This window comes from Callorhinus ursinus, unplaced genomic scaffold (assembly GCF_003265705.2).
Source record: "Callorhinus ursinus isolate GAN/ISIS: 27379988/994484 unplaced genomic scaffold, GSC_fseal_2.0 scaffold8, whole genome shotgun sequence".
NCBI lineage: Eukaryota > Metazoa > Chordata > Mammalia > Carnivora > Otariidae > Callorhinus > Callorhinus ursinus.
In genome coordinates, this window is record NW_027397070.1 from 36,331,145 (window position 1) to 36,358,400 (window position 27,256).

The 27,256-nt window shown below is 36.0% G+C and overlaps 1 protein-coding gene across 1 annotated transcript in view; it reads right to left on the reverse strand.

The window, feature by feature from the left end:
• Nucleotides 1-27,256, reverse strand: part of KCNH5 (potassium voltage-gated channel subfamily H member 5) — a 313,954-nt gene that overhangs the window by 75,378 nt on the left and 211,320 nt on the right. Inside the window, exon 8 of the mRNA XM_025870498.2 lies at nt 26,316-26,515. Within this exon, the coding sequence (XP_025726283.1) occupies nt 26,316-26,515 (200 nt within the window). The remainder of the gene's footprint in view (nt 1-26,315; nt 26,516-27,256) is intronic.

Here is a 27,256-nt window from a genome sequence, read left to right on the forward strand (position 1 = left end):
TGCTGACATTTACCAGACCAGATCTTGATCAATATGTTCTTATTAAGTAAAGTCCGTTATGTTATTACATATAGTCGAAATAGGATAGCAATATCAGACTGAGCTTTCTGGTAAATTAAACCCTTCACTATAAATAAAGTGCCTCAGGAATTTAGCTCTCTGGGACCACTGGAATATACAAAAGGGCATAGTTATTTGAATATTTATATGCACAAGTATGCTTTCTAGAGTTTTCTAAAACCACTCAACTATTCATTTTTAAATGATGAATTTTATGATATGTGAATTATAACTCAATTTTTAAAATAGTGGTGGTTTCAGAAGGGCACAGTAATTGCCTTGACAAGGCATGGGGTAGTGTTCTAGGGTGATAAAAAATTTAGCTTGATCTGAGTAGCAGTTACATGGTATATACGTACAAAAAAATCTACCGGTCTGTATGCCTAAGATTCGTACATGTTATATGTGTGTGTATGTATGTATGTGTGTGCCTTTCTGTGATAAAACACTATATGGAAAATCATTACTATCACCATTCCCAACCACTGAAAATATTGGCATTTGGCAAATTTGGTCAAAATTAAGTTGCACTATCTATGGGATAGAACACTTCTGCAAGGCACTGACTACCTAATTTCATTCAATAATTATATAGTACTGGTATACAGCGTTTATTATAGGTGAAACATATATATATATATATATATGTGAAACCATTAAAAACTGGTTCCAAACAGTTCCAGCATGCAAGCTGCCTGCCAATCTTACCAGGAAGACAAGACAAACTTATTAGGTCAGTGGAAGCTACAGGGAAAGGCTAGTAGGTTGCACAAGGAAGCCAACTCTAGGGGAAATAATATGTAGCAAGTCAGAGGAAGGTATAAGTAAGGAATGTTTGGGGAAAAGTCTACACAGGCAAAGGCAAAGTGAAAACTTGGCCATTTTACAATTAATCAACTTTATGATAGTGAAACCTCTATTTTCATTTCATCTAATGGAAGCAGCTTTTCTTAAATGATGGGTACATCACTGTGAATTTCTTTGTTTTCTTTAAAGATTTTGTTTATTTATTTGAGAGAGAGAGAGAGAGGGGTGAGAGGGGGGGGGGAAGGAGGGGGAAGGCGCAGAGGCAAAGGGACAAGCAGACTCCCCACTGAGCAGGGAGCTGAGCAGGGAGCTCCACGCAGGGCTCAATCCCAGGACCCTGGGATCATGACCTGAGCTGAAGGCAGATGCTTAACCGACTGAGCCACCCAGGCGCCCCTCATTGTGAATTTCTCTCACTAAATGTAGTATCTACCATTTTAATTAAGTTTGTGTCAAAGCTATTGATAAGACCTGAAAATACAACAGGGAACATTGCTAGCTATTTAATTGTTTACTTAATAGTATGCATGCTGTCATGGTGACTAAAATTTTACAACGTTTTTAGGACCAAAATTAAACAAACCTTTCTTATAGGCACGAGCTTATTTAGTAGCACAGGGGAAATATATATGTTTTTTAAGTTTAAGAAATTCCTTTAAAACTCATTAGTATTCTATATACCCTAGAAACCAAATTATCATCTTTTTGATATAGCATGTTATGTTGACATTATTAAAAGGACTTTGGGAAATAAGCCCTAAATGAATTTTGGTTTATGTCTTACTTACAATGATATTTGTCACCAATGTCTTCACTGCTGGGAAACTAGACATGTCAGTAATCAACTTACTGGAATTGTCATCATCCAGAAAATAGCCATGGATACCAGAGCAAGTAAAAATGTCCACAAGTAGGAGAAAACACTGTCACAGAGCATGTAGGATTTACATGCAGCAGATGCCCCTGAACATCACTTATTGCCTCAAGAAACCCTACCAGAGTCCCAGATCCTGCAAATGTGATCTAATTTCTGCCCAAGGCAGATCAAAGGCAGCAGATTGATAGGTGAGTGTATTGGCTATAAGGAAAAGCAATAGATGAGAGGTTCAGGCCAAAAAATTATTCAAAAAAAGGTAAAACATAACGATGAATATATGGAAACCACAATTAAAAACATAATACTATTTATAATTTATAAAATGAAATATTCAGGTATAAATCTAACAAAACATGGACAGGATCTGTATCCTGAAAATTACAAAATGCTGACGAAAGAACAAGTCAAAAAACACAAGTTAATGGAGAGAGAATTGTGTTGAAGAATTGGAAGACCCAACATAGTAAATATGTCAATTTTCTCTCCCCAAATTGATCTATGAGTTTAATGTAATTCCTATTAAAGTCCTGGTAAGGCTCTTTTGAAGACATAGATAAGCTTCTTCTAAAATTTATATGGAAAAGTGCAAGATCTGGAAATATCTAAGACCATTGTTAAAAGAACAAAGTAGTAGGAATCCGTCCTCAAAATGTTATGATACACTATAGAGCTATACTAATCAAGACAGTCTGGTATTGGCAGAGGAAAGATAGTCTTTTCAACAAATGGTACTGGAGAAATTAGACAGACATTGGCAAATAAACAACAATATTCAACTTAAGCCTCACACCTTACACAAAAATTAAAATGCATCGTAGGCTTAAATGTAACACTATAAAACTTGAAAAGAATGAGAAGACAAACTATAAACTTGGGGAAAAAATACTTGCAAATTACATATGCAACAAGGAACAGATATCTCAAATACATAAGCAGTCTCAAAACTCAACATTAAAAGAAACCCAATTAGAATATGGGCAAAAGACATGAACAGATGTTTCACTGAAGAGAATTGCAGATAAAAAATAAGCACATGAAAATATGTTCAACATTATTATCCATTAGGGAAATATGAATTAAGCCCACAATGTGTTATCACTGCCTATCTAAAATAAAAAAATAACAATAGCCCTGAATGATGTGAGGATGTAGAGAAACTAGACTGCACATATACTGCTGGGTATACAAAATTGTACATCCACTCTGCAATAAAGTACGATGATTTCATACAAAACTAAGCTTGTGCTTACCATGTGACCCATAATTGCACCCTTGGGTATTTATCCCAGAGAAATGAAAATTTAAATTCACACAAAATTTAAATGTACATGGATGTACATGGATGTACATGGATGCTTATCGCAGCTTTATTTTGCAATGGCTCTAAACTGGAAGCAACACAAATTTCCTTCAGCAGGTGAATAGTTGGACAAACTGTTGTACCATGCCATGGCATCCTATTCAGCAATAAAAAGGAACTAACTATGGATACATACAATAATTTAGATGGATCTCAAGAAAATTATGCTCAATGAAAAAAGCTAATCTCAAAATTTACATGATTCTATTTATATAGCATTCTTGAAATCACCATATTGAAGAGACAGAGAATAGACAGATCAGCAGTTGCCAAGATTCAGGAAGGTGGCGGGGAGGGAGGTGGCTGTCGTGGTAAGAGGGTAGGTAGCCCAAGAGATCTGGGTAATGGAACTCTTCTGTATTTTGACTGTGGCGGTGATGACACAAATCTACACTTGTGATAAAACTGTTTGGCATAAAACCACACACACACACACACACACACGAGTGTGTGTCAAACAAGTGAAATCTGAATAAAGTTGATGATTCATATCAATGTCAATTTTCTGGTTATAAAGGAAACTGGGTGAAGGGTATATATATAATCTCTCTGCATTATTTCCTGCAAGCACGTGAATCTACAATTATCTCAAAATAAAAAGTGGTTTTAAAAAGCTTAAAGTTTTGTCCCTTTCTTTTGAGGAAGAGACAAGTAGCCTTCCAAACAACCGGAACCCCTGGAATATTAACTAATAACGGGGTTTAGCATTCATTTCCCCTAACACACTTTTATTAAGTGCGCCTTTTCATAAAGCCAAAACTACTGGAGAAGCCACTTGGTAGGAGAATTGTCTGAATCCCTGGATTTACATGTGCCAACTTGGCAGAAAGATGAGCTGAATCTCACCAGGGACAATTTTAGTTTGTCCCTCTGCTCCTAGGTAGTACAACCCATGACAAACTTTTGACCGGAGGCTTTAGCTTCTAGCACAAAGCCAAAGGTGTTAGTCCCTGCCAAAATCTTTGCTTTGGGAAATCAACATGCAACCTTGCATTTTATAACAGAGCTTTCTATAATACATTCTAGTTTCATCTTCTTAAATACCCAGAACACTTCAAAACTGTCTTGAAAATTTCATTTAGATAGAGTTTGCTTGGCTCTTGGTGATGTTTTCTACCTGAACAAAATCTTCACACTATTATTTTCCCTTTAATGAATCTGTTATTTATTTTAGGTTTGCAAATTTTATCTAATCTAATACACTGAGGGAGCAGTGTCAAAGAAAAAGGAATAACTCCTTCCCTAAGTTCATGGAGGTTTTCAAAGCCCTCTACAACAGTTATGTCGTTGTTTGCTATTTCATTTGCTCATCAATGGATGGTCACCTATGAATGCCAGAAACATGATATGTCTTTGGATATAGACAAACAACAACAACAACAAAACAGCCACTATCTTCAGAAACTTCTAATCTGTTGGTTAAGATATTTTAACCAAAAAACAAATCAACACACAAAAAAACCTATACTATTTTATCAGTTAGATATAAGCAACATTCTGGGAAGGCATAAAGTGACTTAAAAGATCTCTTTCCTAGGATAGTGAGCAGCTTTAGCTTTAGGCCTTTTTATGAAATCACAGCATCTAACATTTTAGCAGAGTGGCAAAAAAAAATATCCCTCTCCTAAGGCTCAAACACAGCTCAGCAGCAATTTCAATATTGTTTCCTTAGATTCAATTGATTCAGGCTTTGAAAGAAAAAATGACAGCAACAATTTAATCCTTACCCAAACTATACAATATAGACATTATTCTTTCCAATTTACAAAGCTTATTAACAGATCCATGGTTTGGGTGACTTAAAAAGCCCTTTTGCTCTTCTGTAACACATCATTGCTTCTGAATACAGAGACAATCAACAGAAATTTATCCCAGGTCAACTTGAGACAGTGGGAGGCACATTTGCCTATAGAGACTAAACCTGATTCAGAATGCTATCTACTATGGTTTTCACAACAGCATGTGGCCCTTTTGGAGACATTTCCTGAAACATCCTCAGATTAGGACTCTGGAGCCCAACTCTAAATACTCATCAGTTTGCAGCAACATGGCCAGCTGTTCCCTGCCCTGACTTTCTAATCTTTTTATATTCTTTCTGCTCCTCAAAACAACCCTTGATCTTATCCCACTCACTCCCTAATAAATCTAATCATTTTCTGCATTTAGCTCACCCCTTCTCACAAGTTTCTTCATTTCAGAGTGAATGACTCAGAAAACTCACAATTTATCTGATACAAGGGACAGACTGTCATGGAGCATCTTTTTTTTTTTTAAGATTTTATTTATTTATTTGAGAGAGAGAGACACAGCAAGAGAGGGAACACAAGCAGGGGGAGCAGGAGAGGGAGAAGCAAGCTTCCTGCCAAGCAGGGAGCCCAATGTGGGGCTCCATGGGATCATGACCTGAGCCGAAGGCAGATGCTTAAGGACTGAGCCACCCAGGCGCCCCTGTCATGGAGCATCTTATTCGCACATTTAGAGACCGGTGGTGTGGGCAATTCAGTCCTTGTGGAAGTAAATGCCTCCAAACACCCCACAGTCAGATCCACACATACTGTCATTGGCAGTTCCTTAACCGCAGTAAGATCTCCAAGCCATTGACCATCCCCAACACCTTCTCTACCAAGTTGACCTCTCCTGTCTTCACTTTTTAAATGTCTAGCATAGATTTCTACCGCTCCTCACGGTAAACACTTCGTATGATTCTTCCCCATTATATATTATCTATGAAAACCCCACCTATGATTCATCTCTCTCAATTGTGTGATAATACCACACAATTCTGATGAATGCTTTTATTTTAAAACAATGAACATAAAATGGGCACTTGTTAATACTTAGCATGTCTACTATATTTCCCAGACATTTATAAGGTGTGTAGGACATACCTTGAAGTTATGATAATAGGCCCATATTCCCCCGTATGCAGTGGGCCAGGTATGTAATTTAGGAGTTTTTGTTTGTTTCAGGCCGCTTTCCCGAATTATAGGTTAAACATCAGTTCTGTTCTTTTTGTTTTATTTCATGTTTTGGTAGACACGAATTTTATGTATGTTGGGTCTTTTTTTTTTTTTGGCAGGTCTTTATACTTCTGTTCTCTATTACATGTTTGCACATGGTATACCTCTTTCTGTATTTCAATTTCATTAATTTTTTTGCTCTTTTTAATTCTCTATATATCTTCTTATACCTATTATTCTAGCAGAGAAAGTCAATTATCATATGGTTTCACTTATTTTTGGAACGTAAGGAATAGCATGGAGGACATTAGGGGGAGGAAGGGAAAAATGAAGGGGGGGAAATCAGAGGGGGAGACGAACCATGAGAGACTATGGACTCTGAGAGACAAACTGAGGGTTCTAGAGGGGAGGGGGATGGGGGGATGGGTTAGCCTGGTGATGGGTATTAAGGAGGGCACGTACTGCGTGGAGCACTGGGTGTTAAATGAAAACAAAGAATCGTGGATCACTACATCAAAAACTGGTGATGTATATATTATATGGTGACTAACATAACATAATAAAATAAAATTAAAAAAATAACTACTATTCTATAATAAAAGAGAGAATGTGGGTACCTTGTAATTTAGTCTTCGCTTAGAAGGTTATTTTATTTTCTTTCTGTCATTTATTTTCTGACATTGATCAGCCCCCTGTATTTCTCTTTCTATGCTCATTTTTTGGATTTATGACTTCTGAAGTTCTTTCTCATCTTCAATTTCTTGTTTCACTACATTTAATTTAATTTGGGTATTATATCCATTTTCTTCTGTACCGTGGCTTTTTGTAGGAGTGTGCTTTCATGTTCAAAAGCCTTATTTTCTGATTTCCAGTATCTTTATACTATATTTATATATGAACTCTCTCCTTTTTTTTTTCTTTTTATTTATTCATTTAAGAGAGAGCGAGACAAAGAGAACACAAGCACGTGGAGAGGCACAGGGAGAGGGTAGAAGCAGACTCCTCGCTAAGCTGGGAGCCCGACACGGGGCTCAATCCCAGGACCTGGAGATCATGACCTGAGCTGAAGGCAGATGCTTAACCATCTGAGTCACCTAGGCGCCCCTCCTTTTTCTGTTTATCATTATTTATGTTGTATTTTTCTCAACCAGCGGAAGTAGATAGTCCTCTGGGTGCAGGGGAAGGAGGGGGTGAGAAATGGAAGACTGTAGGGGGCAAGTTTTCTTCTGTTATCCTACCAGATTCCTTAGTTCAAAGGCACCCTTCTCTGTTACAGCAGGTAAGTGTAATTTCTCTGTAAACAATACAATTTGGATCTAACTTCTTATATCTTGTTCTTAGTCCTCTTCTCTTCAGATACTTCTTTTCACCCTTTCACCACTAAGCTTCTAAGAAAAACATCAGTCTCCCAAGGCTTTCCTTTTCCCCAGAAGTGTGGTCCTTCCCAAACTATTTCTCCTTATCCTAAGCACACTCCAAGCTGCCCAACTCCACAAAAGCATGGTCTCAGTCCCGTCCTCAGTATTTTGCATTCTGGATGGGATTGTTCATTCTGATGATGAATCCTGGTCGCTGTTTTCTGTTCTCCATCATGACAAAGACCACAAGCTTCTTCCTCTGTTCTGTGTATTTCCCTCCTGACTCCCAGCTCTGTTGTGTGTCCCAGAGTCTACTCTGTTGGTTTGGACATGAATAAAATGTTCAGTTCAGTATAAAAATTTACAGTATTCTCTTTCTTACCTGAGCTTTAGCCATACTCTGAGGGTAACTTTATTTGTTCTCCTTGTTAATCTAGAGATTTGGGGAGAAGATTTGTGAGCAAAGTTTGGCTGCCATGATTATATTATGGGAATCCAGAGGTCAGAATTATGTTTTTAATTTGTATTTCCTCTTCTGAGAAATGCCTGTTTGTATCTGTTCTCTATCTTTCTATGGCGTTATCTTTTTCTTATTAATTTATAGGAACTCTTTATATATTCTGGAAACTATACTGCTTAATTATATTTCAATATTTTCTCCCAATTTGTAGATAATTTTTTCACTTTTCTTATGGTGTAGTTTGATGAACAAAAAGTTAATTAATATAATATTAAATATATATATAAAATATAATAATAAAAATAGTTAAATTTATTAATATTTGTTATTTAGCCAAACTGTCTCATGTTTAAGAAATTAAAAATATATTTAATCAAAAATTTTCTACATATTATTTTTTCTTACTGTGGTAGAAACACTAACATGAAATGTACCCTCTTAACAAATGTCTAAGTGTGCAATAGAGTATTGTTAACCACAGGCACAATGTTGCACAGCAGATCTCTAGAACTTATTCATCTTGCATCACTGAAACTTTACACCCATTGAAAGCAATCCCCATTGCCTTCTCCCAGTCCCTGGCAACCACCATTCTATTCTCTGTTTCTAAGAGTTTAACTATTTTAGATACCTAGTAAACAGAATCATGCAGTATTTGTCCTTCTGTGACTGCTTTATTTCACTTAGCAGAATGTCCTCCTGTTTCATACATATTGTTTCATATGGCAGGATTCCCTTCTTTTTATGACTGACTAATGCTCCACTGTATGTGTATACCATATTTTTCTTATCCATTTATCCACCGATAGATTTAAATTGTTTGCACATCTTGGCTATTGTGAATAATGCTGTAGTGAACATGGGAGGGCCAGTATCTCTTTGAGATCCTGATTTCAATTATTTTGGATAAATACACATAAGTAGGATTGTTGGATCATATGGTAGTTCTATTTTTTTTAAGATTTTATTTATTTATTAGAGAGAGCATGTGCACAAGCCGGGGGGGGGGTTAAAGGGAGAGGGAGAGAGAGAAGCAGACTCCCCGCTGAGCAGAGAGCCCTACTTGGGACTCCATCTCAGGACCCTGGGATTATGACCTGAGCTGAAGGCAGACGCTTAACTGACTGAGCCACCCAGGCGCCCCTGTAGTTCATTTTTAATTTTTGAAGAACTTGCATACTGTTTTCCATAGCAGCTGTACCATTTTACATTCCCACCAATAGTGTACAAGAGTTCCAATTTCTCCACATCCTTGCCAACACTTATCTCTCTCTCTCTTTCTCTGTAATAGCCATTCTAATGCTAGGTGGTACCTCAATATGATCTTGATTTGCATTTTCCTGATTATTAGGGATGTTGAGCATCTTTTCATGTACTTGTTGGTCATTTGTATGTCTTCTATGTCTCCTATGAAGAATGTCTAATTCAAGTCCTTGGTCCATTTTTTCATTGAGTTATTGGTTTTTGTTTTTTTTACTATTGAACTATATGAGTTCCTTATATATTTTGGATATTAACCAATTATCAAATGTAGTGCTTAAAAATATTTTCTCCCATTCATAGGCTGCCTTTTTACTTTTTTAATGTTTTCCTTTGTTATGCAGAGGCTTTTTAGTTTGATGTAGTTCCACTTGTCTTTTATCAATTTTGTTGCCTGTTTCTTTGGTATCCTATTCGAGAAATCATTGCCACGACCAATGTCATGAAGCTTCTTCCCCTATGTTTTTTTCAAGGAGTCTTATAGTTTCAGGTCTTAAGTTCAGTTCTTTAATTTTGAGTTAATTTTTGTGTATGGTGTAAGATAAAGATCAAATTTCATTCTTTTGCATATAAATATCCAGTTTTCCCAACACCATTTGTTGAGGAGACTATCCTTTCCCCATTGTGTAGTCTCTGGAGCCCTTATCAAAAATTAGTCAAGCAGGGTTTATTTCTGGGTGCTGTATGGTCTATCTGTCTTTATGTCAGTACCATCCAGATGTGTTCTTTCTGAAGATTGTTTTGGCTATTTGAGGTCCTTTGTGGTTCCATATGAATTTTGGGATTTTTTATCCTACTTCTGTAAAAAATGACAGTTTTTAATATTTAAATCTTTAAGCGCAGAATTGATTGCCGTGGTGTGGAGAGATTAAACTGAGTTTTTTTTCCCATATGGGTAACCATTAATCCCAATGACATAATTATTGAATGGTCTCACCTTTCCCACAGATCTACATTTGCCTGTCTCTGACACATATAAAAATCTTCCCATATGTTTGGGGCAATTTTTAGGCTCATTATCTTATGCTATTACCATATGTCAATTTGAATGTCCCTATGCCAAAATCATCCTGTCTTAATTATTACATATAACTCCTCCTCACTCCAATGTTGCATATGTCTCCACTATTCTAGTAAATCTGTTTTTATTAAGTCCACCAATAAACTCCATGTTGCAAAATACAAATGGAATGTTTCACATTTTATGTGTCTTTTAGAAGACTTCAAGATAGTTGTTCATTTTCTCTCTTGGCTTACATAAAATCAAATATTTCCCTTTTCATCTGATATCACCAGCTACTGCTCCATGTTCTTTTTTTTTTTTTAAAGATTTTTTTATTTATTTGACAGAGAGAGAGAGACAGTGAGAGAGGGAACACAAGCAGGGGGAGTGGGAGAGGGAGAAGCAGGCTTCCCGCCGAGCAGGGAGCCCGACGCGGGGCTCGATCCCAAGACCCTGGGATCATGACCTGAGCCGAAGGCAGACGCTTAACGACTGAGCCACCCAGGCACCCCTCCATGTTCTTTCTAGCCCTTTCTCATCTGCTTGACATCTAACTGTAGGAGTTTCTCAAAGCTTGATCTTATACTCTTTTGTCTTCCTTAGCCATAATGTCATTTTGAGTGATCACAGCTAGGTGTTGATGGTCTTTTATATATTAATATTTTCCAAATGCATATGCCCTTATGATCCCAGAATTATATCCATTGATAAAATAAAGATTTATTTTTATTTTATCCACCATGTACCATTCACTATCTAGATGCTAATTACTTAGCAGTGAAAAAAGAGGCAAAATTGCCTGCCTGCATGAAATGTTTATTCTAATCATTCTAAGAACTATTATAATTCTTTAACAAAGAAGTGAACTATATATATAATATATACATATATAATACTTCAGGTTATGATAAGTTCTGTGACGAAAGCTAAATCGGGGAAGGTGCCTAATAATTCTAGGGGTGGAGATGTTGCAATTCTGAATAGAATAGAAATCTGACAGTCTGACTAGACATCCAATAATCTTAAGCAGAGGTTGGCAAACTACAACTTGAAGGTCAAATCTGGCCCACTAACTGCATTTGTACAGCCACTGAGCAAAGAATGGTTTTTACATTTTTAAATGGCTGAAAAAAATCAAAAGAAAAATATATTTCATCACATTTGAAAATATGTGAAATTTAAATTAATGTGTCCACAAACAAGGTTTTACTGGGACACAGAAATATTCATTTATTTACTTATTGTCTATTGCTCTTTTCACACCACAATGGCAAAGTTACGTAGCTGAGACAAAGACCATATGGCCCACAAAGTCTATACTCTGTCCTATCTGGTTCTTTATACAAAAAGTTGGTGGATCCCTGATCTTGATCAATATGGTTTATTGCTTGCAAACAAAAAACTCACATGGCAAAGTTCTTTTTGGATTCAGTGCCGGAAGAAAACATGTAACTCCTTAGACAACTGTACTTGCTTCCTTTATTAGACAAAAACATTTCTCTTGTAATTCAGCTGCCAGGAAAACCAAAAGCTCAATATGACCAGTGTCAGTAACAATGACACTCCAGGTGGCCAGACACCTCTATTGTGCTTAATCTTTTACCTACATATGTATGTGTTTATGTAGGTCAGTGTGCTGTCTTGTTTTATACTGATTTTAGTTTATGTGAAGTCTATAATTTTGTGTGAAAGTCAATACAATTATGAACAAACATAAGGATAAGTTGTGTTTGGTGTAACTATTTTAAGAGGTTATCCATAAAATCGTAATGACCAAACTGTCCTTCTTGGTTATGGGAATTGGAATTATGGGATGAAACGAACACAGGTCTAAATCCATGAGGAGGTATAGTGGTCCTTTGTGACCAAAAATTGTCCTAATTTATATAATATGTAATATTTTTATATAAACATTAAGGAAAATACTAACATTTGAAAGGCTTTTTTTCAAGATCCGTAAATAACTGCAGGAAAGAACAAGTCTCAGTCAACTGGAAAATTTACTTCTGTGAACCAGCTCATGTTTTGCCGCTAACATTCTTTTTTTTTTTTAAGATTTTTATTTATTTATTTGACAGAGAGAGAGAGACAGACAGCGAGAGAGGGAACACAAGCAGGGGGAGTGGGAGAGGGAGAAGCAGGCTTCCCGCCGAGCAGGGAGCCTGATGCAGGGCTTGATCCCAGGACCCTGGGATCATGACCTGAGCCGAAGGCAGACGCTTAAGGACTGAGCCACCCAGGCACCCCACCGCTAACATTCTTATGCACCAATGCCAATAGAGACAGGAGGAATATTAAGATTAAGTGATAATCTCATGTCACGTGTTTCATTAATTAGAAAGGAAAAGTCATAACATTAATATTTGGGTTTATCTCTCAACTCTTTTTGAATATCCTATAAAATACTTTGAAAATGAAGTGTGAAGAAAGAAAATCAGACTGTCGGGGAGTTTTGTTTGTTTGCTTGTTTATTTTGTTTTATTTTGTCTTATTTTTCAAACTTTTACAATAGCCCTCAAAAAGCTAAATAAATGAAATTCTCTTTCTGTGGGTGTGTAGAAAGATTTCAGTTGAAGAACTTTCTTAAAACCAATTAAAGATAAATATTAGCTCTGGTATCCACCAAACTTAGACTATAGAAACAGGCGTTTTTGTTGTATATGTGTCCTAAGTAAGTAGTAAGTTTGACGTCCTTCTGAAATCTATTCATTAAAATATTAGGATTTTTTTTAATTTATTTATTTATTTGAGAGAGAGTGAGAACATGGGAGGGCGAGTGCAGAGAAGGGGGGGGGAGACTCTCAAGCAGACTCCCCACTGAACACAGAGCCTGATGTGGGGCTCGATCTCACAACCCTGAGATCATGACCCTGAGATCATGACCTGAGCCAAAATCAAGAGTCAGATGCTTAACCAACTGAGCCACTCAGGTGCTCCTAAAATATTAAGTTCTTAAGGAAACTTAGGTTCTTAAAGAGAATTTAAAAAAATAAAATTGTATATATTTTTAAAATGTTGTATACTAAATGCCTGTACAGATGAAAGCAGCTTTTCCCAACCCTAAAACCAGTAAGAGTACAAGAACTTTTTTTTCAGTATTGGAAAACCCTAACATTAATCTAATATTCATACCAAGTTAGGTAGCATAAGCTCATTAAAATTCCAAGTTTCATTGTTCCTGATTGCAATTACACCAATTCAGTTTAGTGAAATTATATACCTCTTACTGATTAATAAAAACAGAAGCAAAAATTGTCACAATCATGTTATTATCTGGCTATTTTTATTACAAAGTAACAATCAAAGATCACATAATTGTAATATGTTTATAAAAACTCAGAGACTTCAATGCATCACAGAGTACAGCATATTTAGGAATAGTGCATTTACTCCACCATTCTCAGTGCAGGGGAGAACCATAATTTTCTATGTTAAGGAAGAAAACCAAAGTTACCAAAAATACACACACACACACACACACACACATATATATATATATATATGTTTTTTACCTTAATGCTAACACTTCATTTAAATCTTTATTTGGGAATTGGAAAATATAAATTGTTCACCTAATTATTCTTCTCTGTCTCCCCTACTAAACTATAAGTTTCATAAGTCAAAGACCCTGCCTATCTTGCTCACAGCTTCATCTCCAGAGTGTGGCATAGCATGTGAAACACAGTAGGTATGGAATAAGTGAGTGATGTAGGGCAAAGAACACTGACTTTGGAGTCAGAACCCTAGGAATTAGAATCAAACATTTTCTCTGCCATTACATGCAGAGAAATGTGTATACCATTACCTCTGATTCTTGGTTTGCATTCTTCTAGGTGTTCCAGGCCCTGAAATCAAGTACCTCTTGGTGTAACCATAAAATAGTATCAGCAAGTCAAAGAAAGCAGAAATTGATTTGATCAGTCCTGCTAGAATGCAAGTCCAATGTGGCAGGACTGTCTCACTCACTATTGCATTGCAGAGGCTAGAACAATGTCTTGAATCTAAATAGAGGCTTAATCAACATTTATTATTCAAGATTGGAACAGAAAATGGGGTACCTGGGTGGTGCAGTTGGTTAAACCTCTGACTCTTGGTTTCGGCTCAGGTCTCAAACTCAGGATCATGAGACTGAGCCCCATGGCAGGCTCCACACTCAGCGGGGTATCTGCTTAAGATTCTCTCTCCCTCCACCCCCACCCCTCACTTGCTTGCTCCCTCTCTCTCAAATAAAGAAATAAATCTTTAAAAAAATTGGAACAGGAAACATCTTTAAATTAAACATCAACCTATACATCAATATTTACCTAAATACTTATGAATTTCTCTTAAAGATTTTATTTATTTGTCAAAGAGAGAGCACAAGCAGGGTGGGTGGTGGGCAGAGGGAGAAGCAGGCTCCCTGTTGAGCAAGGATCCCAATGCGGTACTCGAACCCAGGACCCTGGGATCATGATCTGAACTGAAGGCAGACACTTAATCGACTGAGCCACGCAGGTGTCCCAATACTTATGCATTCTTGATGAAACTTCTTATAGGGCTTCAGATCTCAGCACAGAGAATTTTACCTCCTCTAACCATACAAAATTGTATTAAAAGCTAATAAACCATTATTAAATCAAAGACCTTCTAACAGAAAATTAAAATGCTAATGAAGTGTTACCATCAACAATAAAGAGGATTTAGTGTTTGGGTTTTGTTTCTTTTCTTACCATATGGAAGGATGGTTCTCAACTGTCTTGAGAATGGTTGAATAAACGAATTGCTTCTAATCATATTGTGCTCTGTGATTTACTGAAGTATATGAATCATTAACCATATGTAAAATTACGTGACCATTGATTTTACTGCTTTACAATACACTCTGAAGCCAAGTACTAACTGTCAGATTAAATGGGGAAAGTCTCTTTGGATGTACTGGCATTTTAAATTGTGCCCTAGGCAAAAGGAATCTTAACTGAAACCACTGGGTGTGACTTGGTGGCTGGGATGGGTTATTTCTCTGCTAAGGGTGACTGGTTTCCCCTTAGAAGGCTGCTTCCCATTACTTTCTCATTCAATGTCCCAAGACAAAGTTTGATACAGGGTTACAATATTATACTATTTAATTTAGACTGCCTTCTGATTTTTCCTGGGTGTGAAAAGGAAACTATTAATATTTCTCACAAACACTTCTCAGATATATGTTTAAATTTTAATCTCAGAAATGGAAATATCATGAAAGAAAATATATCCTGAATCTGAGTGAGTTTAAGTGATTGATCATCCAGCTGGAATGTGACTAGTCTAGCATTTTGTCCATCATACCCCCCCACCCCCCTACCTCCAGTTTGTACCCAAACTGTGGAATCCTTTGATCTTCACGTTGGCTTCTAGGAGTGGAACTTCCAACTTTGCACCAGAAAAGCTATGTCCAAGCTCTATAATTACTTCTCCTGAGCCCACTCTACCTCATCCTGACCGACCTGCACAAGTTTTCAGATGGTCTCTATGGTATGGTTTAACTCTGACATTATAACAATGCAATTCCAATCAAATGCTAATGGGACTCATTTTGACGATATAGGAAAATGAGGAGTTGGAAGAGCAGGGAAACTTTACTTGAAAAATAAACACTTGCAAAAAAAAAACAGGAAAAATTCAGGTGTGATAAGGAGATACTTGTCTACTAATACGTAACATATTAGTTGAAAATAATATGCAACAAGGAACAGAATGCCTGAGAGCATTACCTCTGTAATACAGACCTAACCCAAACCTAATTTCATCATATGTGACCTAAAATAAGTCATTTCATCTCTTATATTCTATTTCTGTATTAGTAAATGTAGTAAATGGAAATAATTATAGTACTTAATGTGTTGGAAAGAGTAGAAATTAAACACACTAAAATTGTTACCCTATTCAACTCACAAAAATTAAAAGATTAATGCCCTGTATCAAAAATGTTATTCTGAAAAAGGACACATGTAAACCTATGTTGGTTATAGCTCATTTGATCTTTTAGAAGAAATAAACTAAAAGACCCCGAATCGCCAAGGAAATGTTGAGAAAGAAAAACAAAGCTGGGGGCATCACGTTGCCTGATTTCAAGCTATATTACAAAGCTCTGATCACTGGACAGCACGGTACTGGCACAAAAACTGACAAATAGATCAATGGAACAGAACAGAGAGCCCAGATATGGATCCTGAACTCTATGGTCAACTAATCTTTGACAAAGCAAGAAAGCCAATAGATAAAAGACAGTTTCTTCAATAAATGGTGCTGGGAAAACTGGACAGCTATATACAGAAGAATGAAACTCAACCATTCCCTAACACCATACACAAAGATAAACTCTAAATGGAGGAAAGACCTCAATGTGAGACAAGAATCCATCAAAATCCTAGAGGAGAACATAGGCAGTAACCTCTTTGACATCAGCCACAGCAACTTCTTTCAAGACATGTCTCCAAAGGCAAGGGAAACAAAAGTGAAAATGAACTTTTGGGACTTCATTAAGCTAAAAAGCGTCTGCACAGCAAAGGAAACAGTCAACAAAACTATAAAAGTAATATAAACAATAAAATTTACATACTCTTTGATCTGCCAAACCCCATTCTCAGTGTTTATCTTAATATAATTATTAAACATCTTAAATATCCAATAATAGGTTAAAAATGCATACTATAACCTTTAAATAGAAGACAAATGTTTATGTAGTATATATTTATAATATAAATATATGTTCACAAAATCACACAGAATAAATGTGGCAAGCCATATTTCTATGAGTAGTGGGATTATGGATTATTTATTATATTTTCTTCTTTCCTAGCTCTTATTTCTAATTTTACATAAGTTATGTATTATAAACATTTATATTTACATAATATTTATATGTACCTATGTACAAAATGTTTATGTAAAATAAACCTTTTACAGACAAGATAGTTACAAAATATTCTTCTAACATTTATTCATCCTCAGTAGAAGTGGTAACAGAATGCATAAAGCTATACTCAGATCATGAATGTATAATTCTCTGACACTTGCCCACAAAGGCAGCAGACCCGGTTCTAAACAGATACGTGTTGGTTAATTTAAACAGGATCAGGGTACCAGTGAGGTCAGCACTTCCCATATCAATTTATGTGTTGTTATTGGCTTTAGAGTAAGATTTTTAACCAATGTGAAAGATCAGTTGAAGTTATTCTATGGCACATGGAATATATAAGCCATGTACAGTTAATTAATGTTGGTTAATTAATAATTTATGAGGACTTAATGGACTAACTGGATCTTTGCTTTTTCTTCTTTCTATTCTTTTCCAACTTCAAATCAGTAACGATGATTAGCACATAGGTAATTTTTTTTGTTATAAAATATGTGAAGAATTTCAGTTTCTAACAAGCTTTTGGGTCCAAATTCTACTGCTTTCTCTATCACCTTCTTTGACCCACATCCTTCCAACCTAAATTAGACTCATCCCCCTCTCCTCCTTTAAAAATTTTACATAGCTCCCTATATTGTATTTCAAGGATCATCATGATTTGGAATCCTATGTTTATCTCTGTGGTTATTCAAGTCTCTCCTCCCCCATCAGACGCTGAACATCACAAGAGCATGGACTGTGTTTATCTTTATTTTCCACTCCATAGCAATTACCACAATATCCTACAAAACTATGGTTCTGTTTGATATGGATGTAAATTTTAAAGGATGGCTATTTTCCTGTTTATAAATTCTACCATAATATAGATCCTTCTTTAATGGATGTCTTCTGTATCTCAGAGATACCCCAGGAGAAATGAGGGAAGTGAAGACTTCCTCAAGAAAATTCCAGATATAAAGAAATCAGGAAGAATGCTAATGTGACAAAAGAAGAGAAGGCCTGAAGGTCTCAGTCTCAAGATAGGTCAAGACTCATAAAAAGCAAAACCTGAGAGAAAGCCACCAGATTGCACAGCCATGTTTTCCTCTCCTTGACTCCAGGACCATGCCCAGGAGGAGGGAATGAAGTAGCGTTTCACGCAATTGGCAGTGAACAACTAGAGGAATCTCTTTCTTTCATAACAAGTTTTCTTTTTCTTTTCATGTATTTATTTTCTCCACCCTCTTGCTGCCTTCTGCTGTGCCAGACAGAGATGCCTATGGTTATTTGGCACTACTAGTAAAGGAGCTAAAAGTGGCTTTTTGGTACTTCAAAAACTATAAACAAATCCAAAATTAAAAAAACAATCAGCGTGAGCCAAAATACAGGCATCTTTTAGGCATTATCATAAGAACCAGAAAAGAGATGGGAAAGTGGCTAAGGAATAGAAAGCCACAGAGCCCTGGAAGAAAAATCTAATATAACAAACACAGTCAAATAATAACAAGAGAAATCACAGGAATGGAGACATCTTTTTTTTTAAGTTCCATTTATAAAATCCAGCCATCTGCATAATTCTACCTTTGTCTAGTAAACTGCAAAATTTGTAGGAAATACTGTAATCTCATTCAAAAATAGGTTTTTCAGTAGACATTTCTGAAGATTTACTCTAGTGTGATTCTGAAAACATCAATCAAGGCAGCTCAGAACAAATACACACACCTACTCCTACCATAACACTGTCCGCAGCATGTGGATTCGTTCACGATTTAATTTTTCCCCTAAGTCTAAAATATGTTTGTGCATTTGTGTTCAGTGTGTATGTATATAGAAATATTTTATTCATCCAAATTACTCTACAACTGAGGTTCTATTTTCATCTATATTTAAAGATGACAGGATGCACTGAATACTAAGATTGAAGACTAAGATTAAAAATGGTGCCAGGCATGACCAAGTTCTCATAATTTATAACTGGTAAAGGAAGAAATAAATTATAACCACCACAGACTAAATTACTTGTTAGCACTTATTATTGTTTCTCTTATGCAGGCACTACATGGGTACTTTCCATCTTCCTGTCAAATAAGTAAGGTGGGTGTTTATATCGCCAACACAGATGTGAGCACAGAAAAATGAAACCCAATCCTCCTGGTCTATATAAAGCCATGCTACTGTGCAAGTCATCCATTGCCCTAAATAAGCAAGTCCTTCTTCTCATTCCTAGACTATAGATATCAAATGAGTTCTTAGTCCCTTCCTCAGAGACTAGTGGCAGATTGGGAAGAAAATGAAATACAAGCCAGCCCACACTACTGCACTGAAGTAATTTCAGCATGGTACATAAAAAGATTACACTTATGAGGCACCTGGGGGCTCAGTTGGTTAAGCGTTTGACTCTTGATTTTGGCTCAGGTCATGATCTCACGGGTGTAGAGATCGAGCCCCAAGTCCAGCTCTGCACTGGGCATGGAGCCTGCTTAAGATTCTCTCTCCCTCTCTAAAAAAAAAAAATTATAAATAAAAGAATACACAGGGTTTATTTTAGTCACACAATGCCTCCCTATCATTACTAGAGCAAAATAATACTGCCTACTACCACACAGAAAGTTTACTAATAATTATATCAGCTAACAGTAATATAAATCTTGCATTGGAGCATTCCTGAACTATGCCAAAAACCATGACAAACTACATATACACTTGAATGTTCTGAAATATCAGAGAAAATATTAAATTTTAATATGAAAAATATTAAAATTTTCAGAAAATATTTAAAGTTTTCCTTTACTTGTAATGTTTCTCATAAACCCTTGAGTATTATTTTAATTTCTGATATATGGAAGGAAAAATAAAATTGAAGTTTCAGATAAAGTCTACATTTTCAGAGAAAGCCTATAGGTCAGCTAGGACAGAGGAATGTCCATAATGACTCTGAATGCTTCAAACTATTTCAGTGGGTAACGAATGAGCCACACACGTGGCCATGACAATATTTAAGTTCCCTTACCACGTTTCTAGACGGGTAGGAAGCTCAGAGTTCTCAGGAATTCAGGGCATGATGCTTCTCCAGGCTGAAGAGTAGTCCCTTACAAGGACAGACTAAGCAGTCTCTTTTGCTCAACAAACAGGTTACTTAACAACCACAGAAAAAATATGCCATTTGTCTCCTGGGCATGGCCTAGCTTAGCCCCATCAGAGATTCTGTGTTCCTCAGAATTTTTTTAAAAAATTAGTTTCATTTGTAAAACTACAGTACATAGATGTAGTAATAAAAAATTGTTGAGAAAATAATTACTGACTCACCATAAAATCTCACTCTATAATTTTTATATAGAATATCTTGAATGTGTGTCTGAATTTCAAATAAGATATGGTACATACTTGTACTCCAAATCATTCAGACACAATTATCATATAATATCTTTAATACTACTAAATTAGTGTCAGGACGTGCAAGTTCATTTTGTACTACATTCGGCCTGTATCCTTTACTAGCAGGGAGTTAATTTTCTCCTGAAACAGATCACTGCATTTTAAAATACTTAAAGTAACCTGTCATACCTCTCCCCAGGTCTTCAATTAGCCAAACTAAATATTCATATTTCCTTTAATTATCCACCATATAACAAGATTCCCAGAACTTCATGCCATCATGGCTATTTTCTGGTAAGTGTGCTGTCATTTGATAGTATTTCTTTAAAAATAGTCAGCTAGAATTATAACACAATTATTTTATGTATGATCTGATTAACATGGACTGGAATGATTCTTACCTCTCTTGATCCAAAGACAAGAGTGCTTTTAATGCAGGTTAAGACCAATTCAGTTTAATTTTACTATATTCACATGTATGTCTTTACATGAGCTATTTAACATAGCACATTTGTCTGTAGAATTTTTCTTGGAAGGCTGGTGCCTTCACTCAGGTTCTGTTGTACATTGCCATAGGAACCTCTTGAATTATTTAGATATTGAACCAAGAAAATGAGGCCAGGTATGAAAATGTCATCCCTGTTTTTCACATTTAGGAATACAAAGAAAAATATTTAGACATGCTTTTCTCAATTAAAAAAAAAAAGATGAAAGTAAACTGGCTAAAAGGAAGTTATTTTAACTTATAGGAAAAACAAAATATATTGCCTACCATATTTGGAAGAAGTAGAGTACTTCTTTGATAGATTTGGCTAAAAAAAATCTAAGATTTTAAAATATTCAAATCTCAATTTGTTTAAATTCTAAAGGCGTACTTCTGCCTGAATGTTTTCCATATTTCTGCCAGAACTTTTCATATAATGACATCTTCCTACTGAGACTTTATGCTTATTACAAAGCACACGAAACAAGAAATGAAGACCAAAGAGCTTTTTTCTACTGATTTTTTCAAATTACATGTTAGAAAAAAAAGTGAGACAGTGAAAAATAAAAAATGACAAGGTTTTAAGCTTCATCATCCTTTCTATTTTTTTTCCCATAATCTTTTTTCCTTTTTAATTCCTCACTCATTCTACCCATTTCTCAGTCTTTTAAGTGCACAGGATGTTATGAGCAGCAAAGCCCAGAGGACGGATTTTGGTTATTAAATCTGAAAAGAATCTAAAGCAACTATAGCAATTAGTAGTCAATAAAATACTTTCAACTAAATGAAATTAATCTCGGTACCATTCCATATAGAAAATCTTGCCTAAGGCAAACTTTCCTGATAGAAATGCTACAATCTTCACGTCAGTCCTGACTTTAATGCCACAATTTGTATTAAAGAAAGCATTATTCACATAAGGCAAGGTAAGACTGAATTACATCACAGTGATTAATTTGCTTGTGGGGTAAAGCTGAATTCAAAAAATCTATGAAACTAAATATGTGGAAATGATAGAAGGAAATGTCAGTAATTAGGGCGAAGGTTCTTCTCTAATTAGCTGCAATGCATCATTAAGTTCTATTGTACTAGCAACTGAAGAAAATCTCACTGTTTTAGAACTAACAAGAGAAGCATTAGAACAAAGAAATTTGACTTAGTATATTTCAATCTTTTTCAGTATATACTCATAGTTAAATCTGATAACAACCAACATTAATAAAATATCTGAAATAGACTATCAACAAAATGTGAGATAAGAAACATAGTAAGACAAAGAATTTGGCTTACTGAGGAAGTAGAATAGAGGTCTCTGACATCAAATACAGGATAATTGTTAAAATTCAGATGCTGTTTACTAAAGCTACATCCTCAAATACATTCATATTGCTAAGATTGTGAATTACAAAATTTATTTGATTACTACCATCACTCTTTCATTTCCTTTTTTCCACCCTTGTATTTTAACAAGCTCAATTTTATTCTTATTCTCAAAAAAGCCTGCAGTGCACACAAATATGTGATGATAGATAGATAGATAGATAGATAGATAGAAAGCTTTATTATGAAAGCCATATAAACTCAAAAGTTGCTGTGCCTAGAATATACTATAAAGGGACAGACCAGTTATTTGGCTATACAATAACCCAGGTAGAACATGACAGTGACCTGAACGAGGAGATGGCGATGGAGTGGTGAGAATTGGCAATGGAGCCAGCAGGATTTGGTGGAGGTTTTAATGTAGAGAGGTCTATCTAAGCAACTGAGGGGTGGAGTTTCCATTAACTTCATTAGGGAAGAATATCCGTGGAGCAGGTTTTTGGGAGATGATGAGTTCAGCTCTGGACAGCCTTTTTTTTTTTTTTTTTAAGATTTTATTTATTTATTTGACAGAGAGAGTGAAAGAGCACAAGCAGGGGGAGCAGCAGAGGGAGAGGAAGAAGCAGGACCCCTTCCGAGCAGGGAGCCTGATACAGGACTCGATTCCAAGATCCTGGGATTATGACCCGAGCCGAAGGCAGATGCTTAACCATCTGAGCCACCCAGTTCTGGACAGCTTCACTGGATGTGAGCAGGCAGTTGGATAGGGGAGTCTGTAGTTCAAGAACAGATCCAAATGAGTGTGTAGATTTGGGCACTGTTAGCATACATTTTTTAAAGTCATAAGATTGTATGATATCACTAAAGGAGAGAATATGAACAGAAAAGGGAAGAGGCACAAGGACTTAGCTCTAGAATACACCCCAGTTTAAGATATTATCTTGATCAAACTGCCTTCAAGAAATGCCACACCAAATTACACACAAACCATAATTTTATGATAGTGTCAGTCACTATAGCTTTTGCTAAGAGTGGGCATTATCTTTGTCCATTTGACATATTAAAAATGGTCTCTTGCTGTTTCAATATTTATTTATTACAAGTTAAAATAATATTTATATATGTTTAGTACTAATTTGTATTTTTGTATATTTATATAAATTAACTATGTACTTAGCTCATTTTTCTCAGGTATTCTAATTCTTATTCATTTACAAAATCACTTTACATATTAAGGTATTAACCTTTCACTTGGCGATATTTGTTGCAAATACTCTATCTCATTTTCATTTTCATGGTTTTTGGTGTGAAAGATTTTACATTTTTTAGCCAAATCTATTTATCGGTTACTTTGTTATGTATTCCATTGCTTTAATATGTACAAAGATAAAGTAAACATGGTCACGTATTTTCTTTTTATTAGTTTATGGTTTCTTATTTTTTACATTTAACTCAGTCCATCTGACATTTATGTTAGGCCACATGGGAAACCCTCATTAAATATTTTCTGAAATTTTTAGCTCATTTTATAATTATATGAAATAATATATCAATTCCTTCTTTGTGATATACCCTTTAACTTACATTCAGTTCTTATCTATAGTAATATCTAGTTCTGAGATGTTTATTCCCACTCTTTGCTCTGGCTAATAATTCTTGGGTCTATACTTCGATACTTTATTACCATATTTTAAAGTTATATGTACACTATGTAGTCAAATTACTGAATGCCTAACAAGAATGTGGCTCTTCTGCTCTGGCTGGAGTTTCTCTACTAAACCAAAAAGTTGAACGACAATTTTTGTTTTCTCTTTGTTCAGTAGAGCATATGGCGTGCTAAAAATGCATTTTTTAACGTTTTTATTTAAATTCCAGTTAGTTAACATACAGTGTAATATTAGTTTCAGGTGTACAATGTAGTGACTCAACACTTCCATACAACACCCAGAGCTGCTCATAGCAAGTGCGCTCCTTAATCCCCACCACCTGTTTCACCCATCCCCCACCCCCCTCCCCTCTGGTAACCATTGGTTTGTTCTCTATAGTTCAGAGTCTGTTTCTGTAAGAATGCGTTTTTAAATTCATCCTCATTGACTATACAATCCAAGAGAATCTCCTATAACTCTGTCCCAGGCCCAGACTTTGGCGTATATCCCTTCATTTACAGTTCTGTTACAGCTAGTTCTCACACATTTGGGTGGGGATTTTCTTAATAGACTGGGAGAAATCAGTACAGGCATGGAGAGTTTGCTGCCACATTAAATTAAACTTTAGATAGGATTTATACATGCACAACAAACCTTTCATATTTGCCAGTTATTTAACTCTGCTTCCCCCTTTAGTAAAAAACTACTCTTTCTGGATTCCCCTTTCAGTTAGGAGGCACATCTGTGATTTTTTTTCTTATCCAAAAGCCAATCCACTTTAATATTTTGAATTATTTCTTTAAGAATCTTTTCATTTGAACTGACATTTTATTTTACCTTTAATATTAGCTTTCCAATCTTTTTTTCCTATTACTCCACTTTCTGTGGATACTCTACTGATCAGAAGTACATTCCTGTGACTACAAATAATGAACAAGCAAACCAAAAAAACAAAACAAAACAAACACCAAAAACAAAAACAAAAACAAAAAAATGTGGTAAATACTAGGAACCCAGAAACTGTTTCCTGGTACACTGGCATGTGGTGTGTCTGGAAGTGCACACGGCATGTAGCAGTTTCACTGAATGTGGACCTCAAAGAACATCATGCATTTGACGTCTTAAACACTGAGTCTCACCTGTATCCCTGCGGAGGATTCTCTTCCTTCTCTGGATACCCTCCCTATAACCATATATTGTTTGGCTCAGGCATATATAAACCAAATTCCACAGAATGTAGCTTGTCCTTTCCCCATCTGTAGTCAGACATTCCATTTTAATGGCCATTTAACTAGAAAATTAACACTGCAGCTTGTAAGATGTTGAAAGAGGGAGAAATCTCACCCTCTTTCATGATTCCTCGAATAATTGCTCCCCCCCTCTTCCCGCCCCCCCCCCCAAGTATCTCATCTGCACTTCCTGTGAAGGCCTCCCTCCCTCAACTCTTCCATGTCTGACCCCTAAACATCCCCTCAACCATCTGCTCCTAACAACAGCTGCTGTGGCTTAAAATTACCTCAATGAAATTCCTCCGACTGAATATCTACTTTGCTCATTTGCTCTTTCCCTTTGACAATGAAAGGTGCTTATTGAGCAGACCTTTCAGAAAAACTCCAAGCCAACATCATATGATTAAAAGAACAAATCGAATTTGTGGGAAATGGGAAGGAAAGTAATATACTATCTGATTATCATGTCAAAATTCAGTATCTAAAAATAATCGTCTCCCGTGATGCTTATAAAGAAAAAGAGCTCAAGATGGGTTTTCTCTAAAACTCGTGTGCAGGCCCCACTTGTCATCCCCCATATTGGATGTAAATCAGCTGGGTGTAGGAAGTGAGAATTTATTTATTTTTAATTTGGTTTTGTTTATTTTAAGGAGGATTTTGGGTCCTTTTTAATATAAGAGAGATGGGAAAAATTAGAAGAGGTTTCATGAAAAGACAAGGAAGACATTAGAGATGTCAGATGAATGGGGAGGTGGTATCCACTTTATAGATTTGTGTAAGGAAAAGAGGAAAATGAAGAATTGTATGTTCTCCATAAACACGTGTGAGAGAGGGGAGAGATTTAAGTGGAGGACAGCATAGAAGACATATCACTTTTTTCCTTTATAAGCAAGAAAGTTTCTTTCTAAATTTTCAATGGGCAAAAAGTCAAAGAAGAAATCAAGAATAAAACTGACCAGGGAGATGGTAGCACTGTTAGCTTTAGAGGAATGCAGCAAATTATTCTGATTGGCAATGAGTGTTTTAGGGAAATGGAGCAATTAGTTGTTTTCAGAAACCACAATTTCTAAATTGATGATTAATGGTTGAGTGCTTTGCACCTTCTAAGCACTCAATACGTACTACGATTGACTGATATGTCACTTACGAAAAACAAAGTAACACAAAGCAATTATACAAGCAATACATGAGTGGGAGAGCTACAGGCATCTGAAGATCCTATTGAAATGGAAAATAAATAACAACAACAATAATATCCCATACCTTCTCTGTGTCAATGCCTTTTGACATGGACCATGTTGAGACAATATAATCCATGACTCGTTCACTAAGGCCTTTGGGGACCTGATAGAGTTTCAGAAAGTCCCGCACATTATTCAGCATCTCATGGTATCGGTTGGTGTTGGCATACATTTGCTGGAAAATTGTAGTAACATTTCCAAAAATAGTTGCATAAAGAAGAGCTGAAAGAGAAGAAATAGTGAAAATAAAACAAATATCCCAAGTGAAAAATAAATATGAATATTTATTAATCAATGAATCATTTGACAGAGATGTCTTTATAAACTTTTAGAGATTAATGCATGTTAACCCCTGAGAAGAGTGCCTGGAATTTGGTATTCACTCGGTAATTGTTACCTTCAGTCTGAGAAACATGACTTCATGAGCCTGTGCCATCCTAGTCAATGTGGCAAACATGAGACGGGCTAATCAACTTCCTGAAGAATTAGATAAGGCAGAGTTATAATTTGCCTACGGAATTCTAGCCTTATGACTAAAGACATCCGGCTGTCTTGTCCTCCTGAATGAAGCCTAATCAATTTAAATTTTCCAGGGATTGATGATCCAGTTTAGAAATGTATGCTCTTTTTCAGCTTGTTTCTCTCAGCTTTTTGGAATACTTCTCTGCTAATAAATATTTTTAACAGAACATCAGAAATATAGGGAGTTTACAGAGTTCCATTTTTTAAATAGGGAAATAGGATTGGAATAAATAGCTAAATTAAAACTTTGCAAGTGCTTGAAAATTCCAGTTATTAAACTCATGTTTAGTATCAGGTTTAAGGACACCTGAGCGGCTCAGGTCATGATCCTGGGCTCCTGGGATCGAGCCCCACATCAGGCCCTCTGCTCAGCAGACTCACTGCTGTGCCTCTGCACCTGTACCTTCCCCCCACCCACTGATGCTCTCTCTCTGTCTCAAA